At 39.0% G+C, this 13182-nt stretch overlaps 1 protein-coding gene across 1 annotated transcript in view; it reads right to left on the bottom strand.

Annotated features, from left to right (window-relative positions):
• The window catches only part of CNKSR2 (connector enhancer of kinase suppressor of Ras 2), a gene marked incomplete at its 5' end in the record, with an annotated part of 227995 nt that overhangs the window by 30786 nt on the left and 184027 nt on the right, over nt 1–13182 (bottom strand). The window contains one exon of the mRNA XM_015429085.1: nt 9948–10491. Within this exon, the coding sequence (XP_015284571.1) occupies nt 9948–10491 (544 nt within the window). The remainder of the gene's footprint in view (nt 1–9947; nt 10492–13182) is intronic.

Raw genomic sequence — 13182 nt, 5'->3', positions numbered from 1 at the left:
TCAAAGAAACAAAAATTCAGATACAAATGTGAAAGTGTTCAGAAAAATGTACAGTCGATATACTCAGTTTTCCTAATTGTTCTTCAGCAATGATAGATGTTTAACAGCATGTAAGCGATTTTCAGAGCCGGGGAGAAAACGATTTTATATTGGAATTAAAGTGTAAAAATGGCGGTCACCCCCAAAAAGTCAGCGAAAACAACTCTGAGAAGAAGGGAAGTGAAAGTTATAGAACTCATAGCAGAAGCCATCAAGCCGATTCTTGAGCAACTTGTTGGTATTAACCATCAGTTTGCCAAGATAAATCAACAACTCGTGTCTCGGCAGCTGCATTTGGCAACAATAGCAGAAAAGATGGAACAGAGGGCTGTCAAAGCAAAAGAGATGGACACTAAAACTAACAGCAATTTAAAAGAGACAAGGAGGGAAAGCATGAGAGAACCAGAAAAGATTTACAAGGACTTAACTACTTCCTGGCAGATGTTTTTAGAAAGTGTCGTCTTAAACTCGGTTGATAGAAAAGAGCTTGAACCTGACCTCAAGATCAAGAAGCCTGTGAGATGCCACTGGGCCCCCGAGGATGAGACCAAGAAGGAAGAGGCTTAAGATTGGTGGTGTTATCCCTTTGGAGAAGGAGGAGGGTTGCAGAATTTCGAGTGAACGTCTAAGAAGCCATCAAGACTTTAGAGAGAATTAGCATAGATGTAAAGGCGGAAGGACTCTGAAAATTGCCCTTACGAAGAGAGCTGGAGGAGATGCTCTGGAAATCTTCCCATAACAAGTAATAAACTAACATATAAGCTTAGAAAGACAGGATCTCACAAAGTATATTATTAACAGTTTTTTCCCTCATTACTAACTGCAGCTTAACAGGGTAATGATCTCCTACTCTTGGGTTTTTAGTTTAGTGTGGGTTACTTTTCTTTCTCCTTAGTTGTAGTTCCCCTTCCCTTTTTTTCTTTGTAGTTTATGTAGTATTATAAAAAATAAAAAAATCTCTTCTGGGGGTATTAACTCCCCCCCAAATGATAAATGTTTATCTAGGCTACAGGAATAAAGGTTTTTCTGCTTGATTTATTAATAAGTACAAACATTTAAGTTATCAGCCTATAGACAGATCAATTTGTTTTCTTAAAAACAATGTAGCAAACATATTAGTACATTTGCCAGGCTCCAAACACTGCTACTTTAAGCTGTTGTTGATCACAAATCTCAATTGTCTGGGCAGAAACATGATGAGAAATTCAGTGGAAAGGACAGGAAGAAGTACATTTCATAGTTCACTGCAAAAACTGGCATAAGGAAGCATTGCCTCCACATTCAGCAGCAATAAAGTCTGCAACCTATCAACCAATGCTACAAAATCATAATTTATCATAGCAACCTGCCTGGAAACAAGAGATGCTTTTTGTAAGAAAATTAAAGTATAGCAACACTTAAACATAGGTATAATAATACATATAACAACAGAAGCCTTTCTTATGCCACTCCCATCTTGCTTTCTCACACCTAGGTCAACTGAGAAATAATTGAGAAAATAGCTTTGTTGTGAGGGCAGAGTCGAATAATTACATACCAGACTTTGGACCACAACTTTTGAAATGAAAGAGCATACTACTAGGTAATCATGACAAATACAAAGCAGTACTATTGTGAATAAAATCTTTAAAAATAAGAAAACTCACTGAATGCTGTGGATGTATTCTGAATACCCCTCCCTCATCTCAAATGTTAAAGCCATAGCTAGACTTCAAAACTTATGTTTCATAGTTAATGAATAAGACTACTTTCTAATGAGAGAATAGCTAACCCAATGAAACTAAGTTGTTTTAATAACAGAATGTTTTTAAATGTAATTTTTGTCACTCAGACGGACAGCTAATCCCACCATTATGCCGGCTCAAATTTGATCCTTATCTTTTTAATCCCTCCTCACACTACCAGACATCCACCGGGGGAATCACCTTACCGTGTGCTGCTTCCGCTGTGGATTATCTAGATGGCGTCCACTGAATGAGGTGCGCGCACGGTGGCTTTTTTAAAAAAACAAAAGTTTGCGCATAGGCATGATATTGCCTTGGTTATTCGCGCATGCGCAGAATCAAGATTTTTTTAAAAATGGCACCCATTCGGGCCACCAAGGAGGTTAAAAATTGAAACATACACAATAAAATTACATCTTAAAAACCACTAGAACCAACAAAAACACACATTAAAACAAAATCAGAGCTAAAATACACAAAAATATATAAAAACAATTAAAACAGGGCAGGAAGGAGTGATTTTTAATAAAATCAAAAACCCAAACAAAATAAAGTCCAAACAGAGGGGATTAAAATAACATCATAAATTGAACACTAAAAATTCTTTATAAAACAGACACTTTAATACCTTTATGAGAAGTATTCCACAAGATCAACAGTGCTAGCTGGGAATTGTTTTACCCTATTACACTATGGTGTCTGATACAATATATTTCAGGTAGCAGTTTCCATACTCAAGTGGGTATCAGCAACACTATTGCCATTTTATTTTTCTGCTGTTCTAGTTTCTTAATAAAAAAGGACCTCACCAAAGAATTGGAAAAAGATAAGAGAAAGAAAAATTAAGCAAACTCTGGAGCACGACAGAAGACAGGAGGGCCTGGTGTGATGTGGTCCATGGGGTCGCGAAGAGTCGGACTCGGACGCAACTGAACAACAACAACAAGAGAAAGAGTAACCTGATGTAAACACAGACAGTGTTTCTTTACTTTTAATTATTTTGTAAAATACTGGATTTCTTTGTGCAACTTTTCTTATACTTGCAAGACAAACTGCATTTGGCCTAATTCCCTATGCTATGTGACGGTGGCGCCATGCTCAAGACAAAGCTACAAGAACATCTTATAGGACGTTTATGAGATCTTATGAGATGGCAGTCAAAGCTGCTAAGAGAGAGTTCTATGCAGCTACGATTGTGTCTATGAGCTCACGCCCAGCCCAGTTGTTTGAATGATTCGGTCTTTAACAGCTCTGCCACAGGGCAGACCAAACGCTAGGGAATTTGATACTGGCTGGGAGGCATTTGCAAGCTATTTCGTGGACAAAGTCTTGGCGCTCCGCCGCAACCTCCCCGCCACAGTTGAAATAGTGAGTGAACTCGAGGCCCCTTGCATGTCCTCGATTTTGGGTTTGGATTGCTTCAGCCCACTCAGCCTAGAGGAAATCGACAGATTGCTCATGACTGTATGGTTGGGGTCACAACACCATCTAACTACCCAAGGCCCTAGAGATGCCAGGCTCGCTGTTACCAGGGCCAGGGCCTTTTCAGTGGTGGCTCTTACCTGGTGGAATGAGCTCCCAGAGGAGATCAGGGTCCTGCGGGACCTGATACAGTTCTGCAGGGCCTGCAAGACAGAGCTCTTCCACCAGGCTTTCAACTAGGAGCTGCCCACCACTACCACCAACTATTACTGTCATCAACAATGTGGAAATAGGCCGTGGCCGTGAGATTGAACCACAGTGTCGTGGGAGGCTGAAGTACTGCTGAATCAGGACTCTAGTATCACATTTTATTGCATGCCACCCCAAATTGACTGAAGAATGACCATCATTGCGAGCACTTTATTGCATTTAATGGTATTTAATTGTATTTAAGGTACTACTGTTTTATCTTGTTTTTAAATGTTTTATGCCAATTTTGGCACATGGTGCCGTCAATTGTGAGCCACCCTGAGCCCGTTCATGGGGAGGGCGAGATATAAATCCAATAAATAAATAAATAAATTACTAAATATAAAGCAGCCCTATCTTCATTTACAGATGACCTACTTACAGAGAGGAGAAACAATCAACACTGGGTCTGGGGCTGCAAGCTGGGGTTCAAGATGCTTTTAAGAAGCTGAAAACTATTTATCTTAATAAATATAGTACAACTATTACTTTAATTATATTTCTATAGAATAGAATATATGGGAAGCATTGATTTAAACTGCTTCCCTTATATTATTTCAGTAATCCTTTCCTCAGCCTTCCACACAATAAATGAAGCAACAAATTTTCTAACCAACTTGATCTAAGTACCAAGTTTTTCCAGCTGTTCTGTTTTTTTAAAAATAATATTAGCGGTACAAATCAGAAAAAAATTACACACTAAGCATATCCTTGGACTACATTGTGCTATGACCATAACTATAACTTGCTGCAAACAGAACATGTCCTGTAGACATTGTAAACATCATACTTGCCAACATAGATTTCAGAATCTCTAAACTTGTCTGTATTAATGGTTAAAGTTATCAATCCACTAAACCGTATGGAATTAAAACCTGAATGATTTAAAAATAGCCTTTTTTACTCTCAGTACTATCAATGAAAATAAGTTTGGCTTTGGAACACTAGGACAGCTAAAGCTTAGAATATTAACAAAATGTATTCAACATGTTTCTAGTGATGTGAGAATCCCCTAGAGCTGAACAGAAATGGGTTGCCAATTACAAGCATCTGTGAAGGAAAATATTCTTGCTTTTTAACTAAATATTGTAAATTAGCTTTGGCGCACATCTATTCTCTTGGGAACTGTAGACCAGGTGCAAAGGAAAGGTCACGAAGGCTGGGATTTTAAAAACATTTCTGGGGGTGTTTCCTGGGGTGGAGTGCAAGATTCTTAACATTATTGTCTTGTTGGATGTAGGGACATGATTCTGAGCCCCAGCAAAAATCCAGGATGGGGCCCTACAATCTGCCCACCACCCCCACTGGGGCTACTGGAATCAAGTGAAGTGGGCAGGAGTCACTGGCAAAAAGCCATCCCAAGGCCTGGATAGGGTGGCAGTAAGCAGCCATCACCTCAGAGCTGGCTGACCAAGCCCTGGACAGAGCACAGGCACAAGGGGCTACTACAGTGGACCCAGCTGCCAAGACTCTGTTGAGGTGGGTGCAAATGGCTAAAAAGGGAAAAGGGAAAAAAACTGAACCTAAAACCTAGAATTAGGAACCTAAAAAGGTTAGTCAAGAATAGAAGAGGGCCAACTCTAAAAATCTAATTATGAAACATACAAAAATATACATGTATTTATTAAACACAAATTAAAATAACAAATAATGGCTCATTCATACCTCATATATAAATATAAAAATACAAAGGCTGATAAAATAGACCTAACGCGTTTCGGCCTTCACAGGCCTTCCTCAGAGGTCTAATGCAAATAGAACATATTGGCTAATATGTAAAAATATATACAATCAAACATATACAAAATATGAAATAAAGACCAGAAAACCACTGTTCCAAAGTTAAACCACTGGGCAAAAATACAAATGAAACCTCCAGTGCAATCACATGTCCAGTAGTACTTCTCTCTGGTTAACTTACAGAATATTTCGGGAACATTTGGCTATACAATCTCAGGAGAATATATAGTTGACCAGAGAGAAGTACTACTGGACATGTGATTGCACTGGAAGTTTCATTTGAATCGCTTACTCCAACAGATAACCCTACTCAAATGGGAGGTGCCACCTCTGACAACTGCAAGTGGGGCACAGAGAACAGGGCATGGGAAGAGTGCAAGAGGCGATGCACCTGAAGTACCTTGTCCCCAAGGCATAAATAGTAAGAATTAGCACTTTGAATTGTCCCTGGACACAAAAAGACAGCCTGTTCCTACCTTTCAATCAATCCCTGTACCTATCCTCCAACAATAATTTCCTTGAGGAATTCTGCATCAAGAAGTTTCTGGACAATTTTTAAAGATAACCCATAAAATTAATTGCAATAAGATAACCCAGATGTGATCCGAGTATAGATCATCATGCCTTTCAAGGATCGCCTGAAGGTGGTATATCAGCTGAAAATGGTAAAAGGCATTATGTGCCCCAGAAGAGATCTCAGTTTCCAACCATAAACCAGCATCGAGCAGCACCTCCAAGCTATGAGCCAGGAGGAGTCCAAAACTCTCCAAGACAGACACACTCCTCAACCAGCTTTCTGATTTACCATCACCACCTCAAAATCATCTGGACTGAGCATCATTTTAGTAGTCCTCAACCATCCTATTTCCTTATCCAGGGATTTCTTCAGGACTTCCAACTGATCCAACTGACTCAGCTGTTAGGAAGAAACGGAGCTGGGTGACATCCACATATTGGTAACAATTCACTCGAAATCCCCAGATGATCTCTCTCAGTGGTTTCATGTTTATGTTAAACAACAGGGGACAAGATGCCACAGGGCCAAGCAGAAATCCTCTGAAACCAGCTGGCTAGGTAAGACTCAAAACAATAAAACAATGTGCCCCTCTCACGGTCTCGTCATTTTCTTCACAAGGACAGCAGGGATATACTGCCCCTGTCACTTTCCCAGCAACACTAGTCAGAGTGACCAAGGCTCTTTCCTTCTCAAATCCAGGCCTCAATCCAGATTGAAATGGGTCTAGGTAATCCACTCCACCAAGACTATCTGAAGCTTTGTATCCAACACCTGCTTGAGAACGTTGTTGAAAAAAAGAATTTTGGCCACCAGACAGCAATTATTTAGGTAATTTGGGTACAGGTAGGTTAACATCACTATCTAAACATCAGTCAGACATTCTTGAAAATGATATCACTTAGTGTGGAGGAGTTCTGAACATACATTCCTTTTCTGCTTTTAAACAGAAGAAACCACACAACATATTTACACTAAAAATCTATGCAGATGGAATAGGACTAACAATATGATAATAAATAGAAAGCTATCTGTCTTTTTAGCTGTAATTGCTTAATAAGGAGGTTTCATGGCCTTCATTCCCACAAATCACATCCAGATTAGTAAAATACTAAAGAAAATGGATTGGGGTGTGCATTCGTATCTACCTGAGCTGAAAGTATACCTGAAAAATACTTTACCAGTATTTTTCAAGTATATTTCGGCTTCCCAAATGTATCCGGGTTTCCTTGGGAAAACCAGGGGGAAAAATCCCTAGAAAATCCTGGATATATTCAGGAATTTTGGGTAGATCTGAAAACAGCGGAGAGGCAGACTGCAGCCGAGGTGGTGGGGACCTTAGGGCTCTCTGATGACTCAGCTGTGGTTGGCTTCTCTTGCAGCCCAGTTTAAACCAGGCTGCAAGAGAAGCCAGTCCAAGATCAGCTGGGTCAGTGCGAAGTTGAGAGCTCCCTGCTGGCACAACCGGGTGACAGGAGAGGGCAGCCCAACCAGGATCACTGTGTCTGCCTCCTGCAGGCGTAGCTCAGTGCCGCCTTCTCCAGCTGCCTGGCAGCAGAAAGAATATGCTTTGTGGGAAAGAAGTTTAAAGTTCTCACACGTTAGGGATGGTTGGGTTCAGATCACCTCATGATCAGCAATGTGGCTATGTCACTGATTTATTGATTATTGGTTTGACTAATCATTCAGAGAGGCTGAAACACGTTTAGCACCTGCAACAGAACCAACATAAGGAGTTATGAACCTAAACCGGAACTGAAGCAAAACAGGTAGTAGTTACTGGGAAATCCAAAGAGGTAGTAATAACTGGGAAATGAATTTAAACTAAAACATTCTGATAACGGGTAGCAAACGTAAGTAGTAACATTAACAATAGTAGAGGATAAACTTTGGTGACTTGCTTTAAAAGAGATTATGCTGGGAATCTATAAGCAAAATCTGAAACATAATGAAGTATAAAATAAACATATACAACAGCCAGTTGTTTTTTCTAAATTCATTTTCAGATTTCGCAATGGCTCCATTAAGAACACAAAAGAGAATATTCTTTTCAAGTAACACTGCATTTTTTCAGAGATGAAGATAACTTTTAAAATAAGCCCTCTGTTACAGAACCAAAGTTTTTGGTTCCAATGGTAATGTACTTTAAACCACTCACCGGAACTCGATTAACAGGTATATTTCTAAAATGATACATTACCTGTCATTTTTTATAGCTTTGGACCTCCAAGATACCACAGGATACATGAACATTTATTACACTGAAGAGTTCCAGTGGGATGCATACTTGGCAGTGAAGATTCAAAGAACTAACAAAGTAGCCAGAACATGAACCATATTTCATAAATTCTACCTAGGGCATAGAACTCAAATGATCTATAGCTTCAAAGTCTATTTTATATATCACATTCTGGAAACAAATTGATCGCTTAGATTTACACAGTATCAATAAAAGAATGCACAATACTTTGTACTTCCCAGGTAAAATGAAGAATCAAAACTGAAATAAATAGAATAATGTTGCTGTCATAACTATAACTGATACATAAATCAGTACAGAAAACCAAAGAGAACATATTTTGTATTTAAGGAACATCATCCAATGCTTAAATGGCCTATTAAGTTTAAATTTTAATATATTTGGGTATAACATATGAGTTATTTATAGCAGAATTTGTTCTAAATTCCTTTACAAGAGCCAATTCATAATTATGTGGCACAGCAGATATACTGACATTTACCACAATTAGCATATAAGGTGTAAAAGGGACATTTGCAAACATTAAGTAGACATGAGTCAAGAATCTGTAACCAGCTGTAAATATCTGAGGTACTTCACAAGGAATGTGACTCTCCAATTCACATTTTATACTTTTCCTATGACAACACCATTGTATCTGTAGTGCTATGTATCACTATATCTGACAGCAAAGGGTTTGACCTGTGCAGACAGCTAAACTTATGTAATGGAACCAGCCAACAGGACTATTAAGGATCCTGCAAATAAATAAATAAAACATGATCACTGTACTTTCCCTGGGACTTTAATACTGACAATCAGAAATTAAACAGATGAAAGTTTTCCCATTCTTTAATTTTCCTAGTCATAGCAAGAAGAAATTAATGTTTTAGCTTCTATCCTTAGTACTTAATATATTTATATTTTAAATGGATTGTAACAAGTTCCTTTATGAGATCTGCAGTACGAACAACAAGTAGTGACGTATTATTGAAGAGTATTACATTATGTTTTAAAGTGGCATCTATCTATACTTCTTAATTTGCAAGACTGAACAAGGCTCTTAAACTATAGGATGTTTTGGAGGACATTAATTTGTAGGGTCGCCATAAGTCAGAAGCGACTTGACGGCACTTAACATATATGCACATCTATACTTCAATTTGCTAACTGCCCTAGGGCTAGCCTAACGTTATAAGCAACCCACACGGCTGCTTGGGCAAGAATATTTAGGGGTTAATTAAGCAGCATTTCTATGGAGTGCAAGACCCCCATTTGTTCTGATTATTGATTTGGATAGAAGCATTGTACTCAGAATGACTACAATACATGACCAAAATGCCTACAAAAGCCACAAGGAAGGTTTTCTTAATTTGATCATCACTATTAGAATACTATTTAATGTTAATATTTCATGTTGTCAGAAAATATCTGCATTCTGAAAGTACTACAACTACACAAAAGCCCTTATCATAAAAGCAAGTAATTCTCAATTGTAAGGGAATAGTGACCAAGACATAAACACAATAGTAGCAGGCAAAAAAAGAGAAAAAATTAAATGGGAAAAAGAAAACATGAAATAAATTTGAAATAACTAATCTGGATACTAACTGTGCTGCAAATGAAATCTTTTAAGTTAAAATGCGTACATCAAAAGCTAAATGAATTATTTTCACTACATAATATTTAATACATATAGCAATTCCAAGAGTTCAAACCATTCATAAGTATTATTTTATTAACCTTCACAAACACACCTGGTAAAGAATTTAAGTATTAGTATCCTTGTAATGCAGACAGGAGATTTGCCTAAGGCCTCCTACTATTTTCATGGCAGAGTTGAGATTGGTATCAGGGACTTCCTGATTCATAGTTCAATCCCTTAAACACTACTTGATACTAGGACTCAACACAAGGGCAAATTTGATGAAAAGCAGTATATTCAAGTAAAACAATATCCCTTTTCTACATACAAGCTATTTCTACTTATTTTCAAAATCAGAATGCAATCAGTACTTACTTTCATCTTCTTGGTTTTCTGATGCTATTTCCCTGCCTTCTTCTTCTTCTTCCTCCTCCTCTTGCTCTTTCTGTGGCACTTCTTCTTGATGAGTGGAGGCACTGACTGAAAGGGTCTGGCAGCAATGGTTAAACCCACTATCCCGAGGCAAAGTATAACTGCGGGGCTTTCCCCCATTCCCATTTAGCACTTGCATTCTCTCACCCTCCACTAAAGGAAAAGGGCCGTAGTGATCCTGTAGGTGGCATTTTTGAGTTGGAAGAGTTGATTGCCGCCTATGTTCTGGAGAGATAACAGCCATGTCAGAGAAAACTGAATCTTCAAGGGGTAGAGTCTGAAGGTAGTGCAGCCCTGAGCTTGTCAGTGGTGTTTCTATTAAATCCTGCCAAGAACGTCTCTGGCTGGCTGTTTTGCGGATAGGCGATTCAGTAGTACTCCCTACTGTTTCCTGTCGGAACTCTTCATGTGACGATTGTGATTGGGATGTTTCGGTGGATGACAGCCGGCTATGCTTTGGTTCTACATAAGGACTTGCGCAGCTCATCTGAAATATGAACATAGATCTAGTATTGTAATAATAATGATGATGATGATAAAGTGTACACATTTTTTCACAATTTATAGAAGTAACTGATTTCTATTCACTTTGTTTAAAAATGTATAACATACTTTCTAGTGCATTACATGAGCTTTCCAAGTCAAAAAGATAGTTATAAAATCTGCAATGACAACATGCCATAAATGAGCGCCATAAAAATGCTTACCAAGCATCCACCTGCAAACAAAACTGCAAGTACACTGGTATGACGTCTGTTGTAATCAAAGAATTCTACAAAGATAAGCTTGGCTTTGACAGAGCTGCCTACTTAAACTCAGATGTCGGGGCCACATTAGGTGTGTATCTCTCAGGGGATCTCAGAGCACAATCTGGCTTTGTCTCATTGTGTTGCCCATCAACCTTTATCTTAGGCACAAATAAATGTATTTAAAACTGTATCTTCATTGTTCCTGCAACTTTGTTATGCAGTCCCACTGGAAAAGATCTCACCTTGCTTCTATCTAGCTATACTCATTGCACTTTCTAAAAGCTTAGAAGTGCTGTACAAACAGCTGCGGGACTGTGAACGTTTAATTCTTCACAGAAACAGAAAGCCTTGAGTGACAGGCTTCTCCAATCAATCTGATTGTTTAGCATTAGCTAAGCAGAAACAGTCTGGAGAGAGCTGCGTGCTAAGGAGAGATTCAGTCAGTTTTCTGCCTTGACTAAGTTGAGTACTGTGAGTCAGATTTCAGTCTTGACTGAGTCAAGTACTGACAGTTTTGGAATTTAGCCCTGACTGAGAACAATTTAACACAGACAGGAGAACTGGGAGAAAGTTGGCAAGGAAGTTTGGGAAGTATGTGAAGACTCCCATTTGGGCCAAGGAAAGGGGATAGATCTTATATAGAGAGAAGAAAATTCCCTACCCAGTCAAATAGGGAGTTAGTTCTGAAGAGTGCAGGGATCCCTGGTCTGGTGTGGTTAGAAACTGTCTTTAGAGACCTTAAGAGTCAGTTAAAAACTCAAGGCAAGTACTAGTGTTTCAAGAGAAGGGGTTTGAGTACTGGAAAGAGTATACCAGCCTTCTGGAAATCAAAAGAGTTAGAGAATACTCATAGTAAGTGTACCAAAGTGTATGGGGAAAACACTGAAACAAAAGCCTCTCAACCTAAAGATTTAAGTCACTGGGAACAGCTTAAGAAACTCTCATTAGCCTGAAACATAAGGACTAAAGTCTGTGCATGTACTAGTTTTACCTCAGAAATTTCAACCCCTTATTTCACCTGACCTTTCCCCTATATGTTAAATAAAACGTTTTGTTATTTTTGAATTTCAATGCCTCAAGTGCTGTTTAAGTTAAAGTGAGCTCCCGATCCTTCCCTCAGGTTCCTGGCCTGAACAAATAGCTAAAATAGTGTAGTTTGACAGGGTGGGACAGCCAGGAAAAGGGAAAGAAAAACAGAGGGAAAATCTTGCCTCTAAGGGAGGGAAGTGGACAGGGTCATCATAACTCTGAATTCCAAATTCAAAACAATACACACATAGTGTGTTCCACATTAGTGTGCAGATGCTTTTAGGGCAGAGGCCATAGTACATTTGTGCGCAGTCAAGACAGCACAAGACCTTTTTACTATGTCAGTTTTGTGTGGTGAATATGTTGTGGTTGAAATGTTGGTTCATGTAGAAAGGCATGTATTTAGTGACCCAGAACAAGGTTTGGAAAAGGCCAGCTATGCAAATAATCCTATTTCGATTTTTTTAGTTACTTTGCATAAAATCCCAATAGGACAGAGACTGCACAATGGATTAGCAACTACCACTATTAACACAATACTATTTTCTACAGCCTCCCTAATGACTTCCAAAGCAGCAGCATCCTGTGTTGACAATTAATTATTGAATAAAAATGTAACTTGGAATAACCAAGATGAACTTTGTGAAGATAAGACTGCACTGCAGAACTTTGTGAAGATAAGACTGCACTGCAGAACTTTGTGAAGATAAGACTGCACTGCAGAACTTTGTGAAGATAAGACTGCACTGCAGAACTTTGTGAAGATAAGACTGCACTGCAGAAAGACCATAGGCATGGTAGAAAGATGGTAGAAAGACATCATCCTTTCTTGGATGATGAGGCAATACTTTCTGCCTTGTAATTGTTCACAGATTAAGTATGCCATGCATACTTTCCTCCAGGAAGCTCTACAGGGCATGGGAAGCTTGTAGTATGGACTACAATACCCTGATGCTATAATTTGTCTTTATCCGAAACAATGGAACCAACCTCCATCGGTACTGACCATCGGTACCGAAACAATGGAACCAACCTCCATCGGTACCGACCATCGGTACCGAAACAATGGAACCAACCTCCATCGGTACTGACCTTCGGTACTGAAACAATGGAACCAACCTCCATCGGTACCGACTATCGGTACCGAAACAATGGAACCAACCTCCTTATCTCAAAAGTGACCATTTTTCTTCCACTGCCAGTTCCACTGTTGTTACTCAAAAATATTGTGGCAGGGAAAAAAAGCAATCTTCACAGATGCTTGTTTCCTATAAGTTATAAAAGGGACCTCTTAAGGCGGTTCTATGACTTGTAGCACATGTACTGCACTGCATGGCAGTCCTTGAATGCTGCAGTTGATCACGCTGTGTTTTTGTAAAGTTCCTGTGGGTCTCTTAACT

This window comes from Gekko japonicus, unplaced genomic scaffold, assembly GCF_001447785.1.
Source record: "Gekko japonicus isolate JY-2015 unplaced genomic scaffold, Gekko_japonicus_V1.1 scaffold1825, whole genome shotgun sequence".
Classification (NCBI taxonomy): Eukaryota; Metazoa; Chordata; class Lepidosauria; order Squamata; family Gekkonidae; genus Gekko; species Gekko japonicus.
This window is presented reverse-complemented; position numbering and strand designations above follow the sequence as displayed.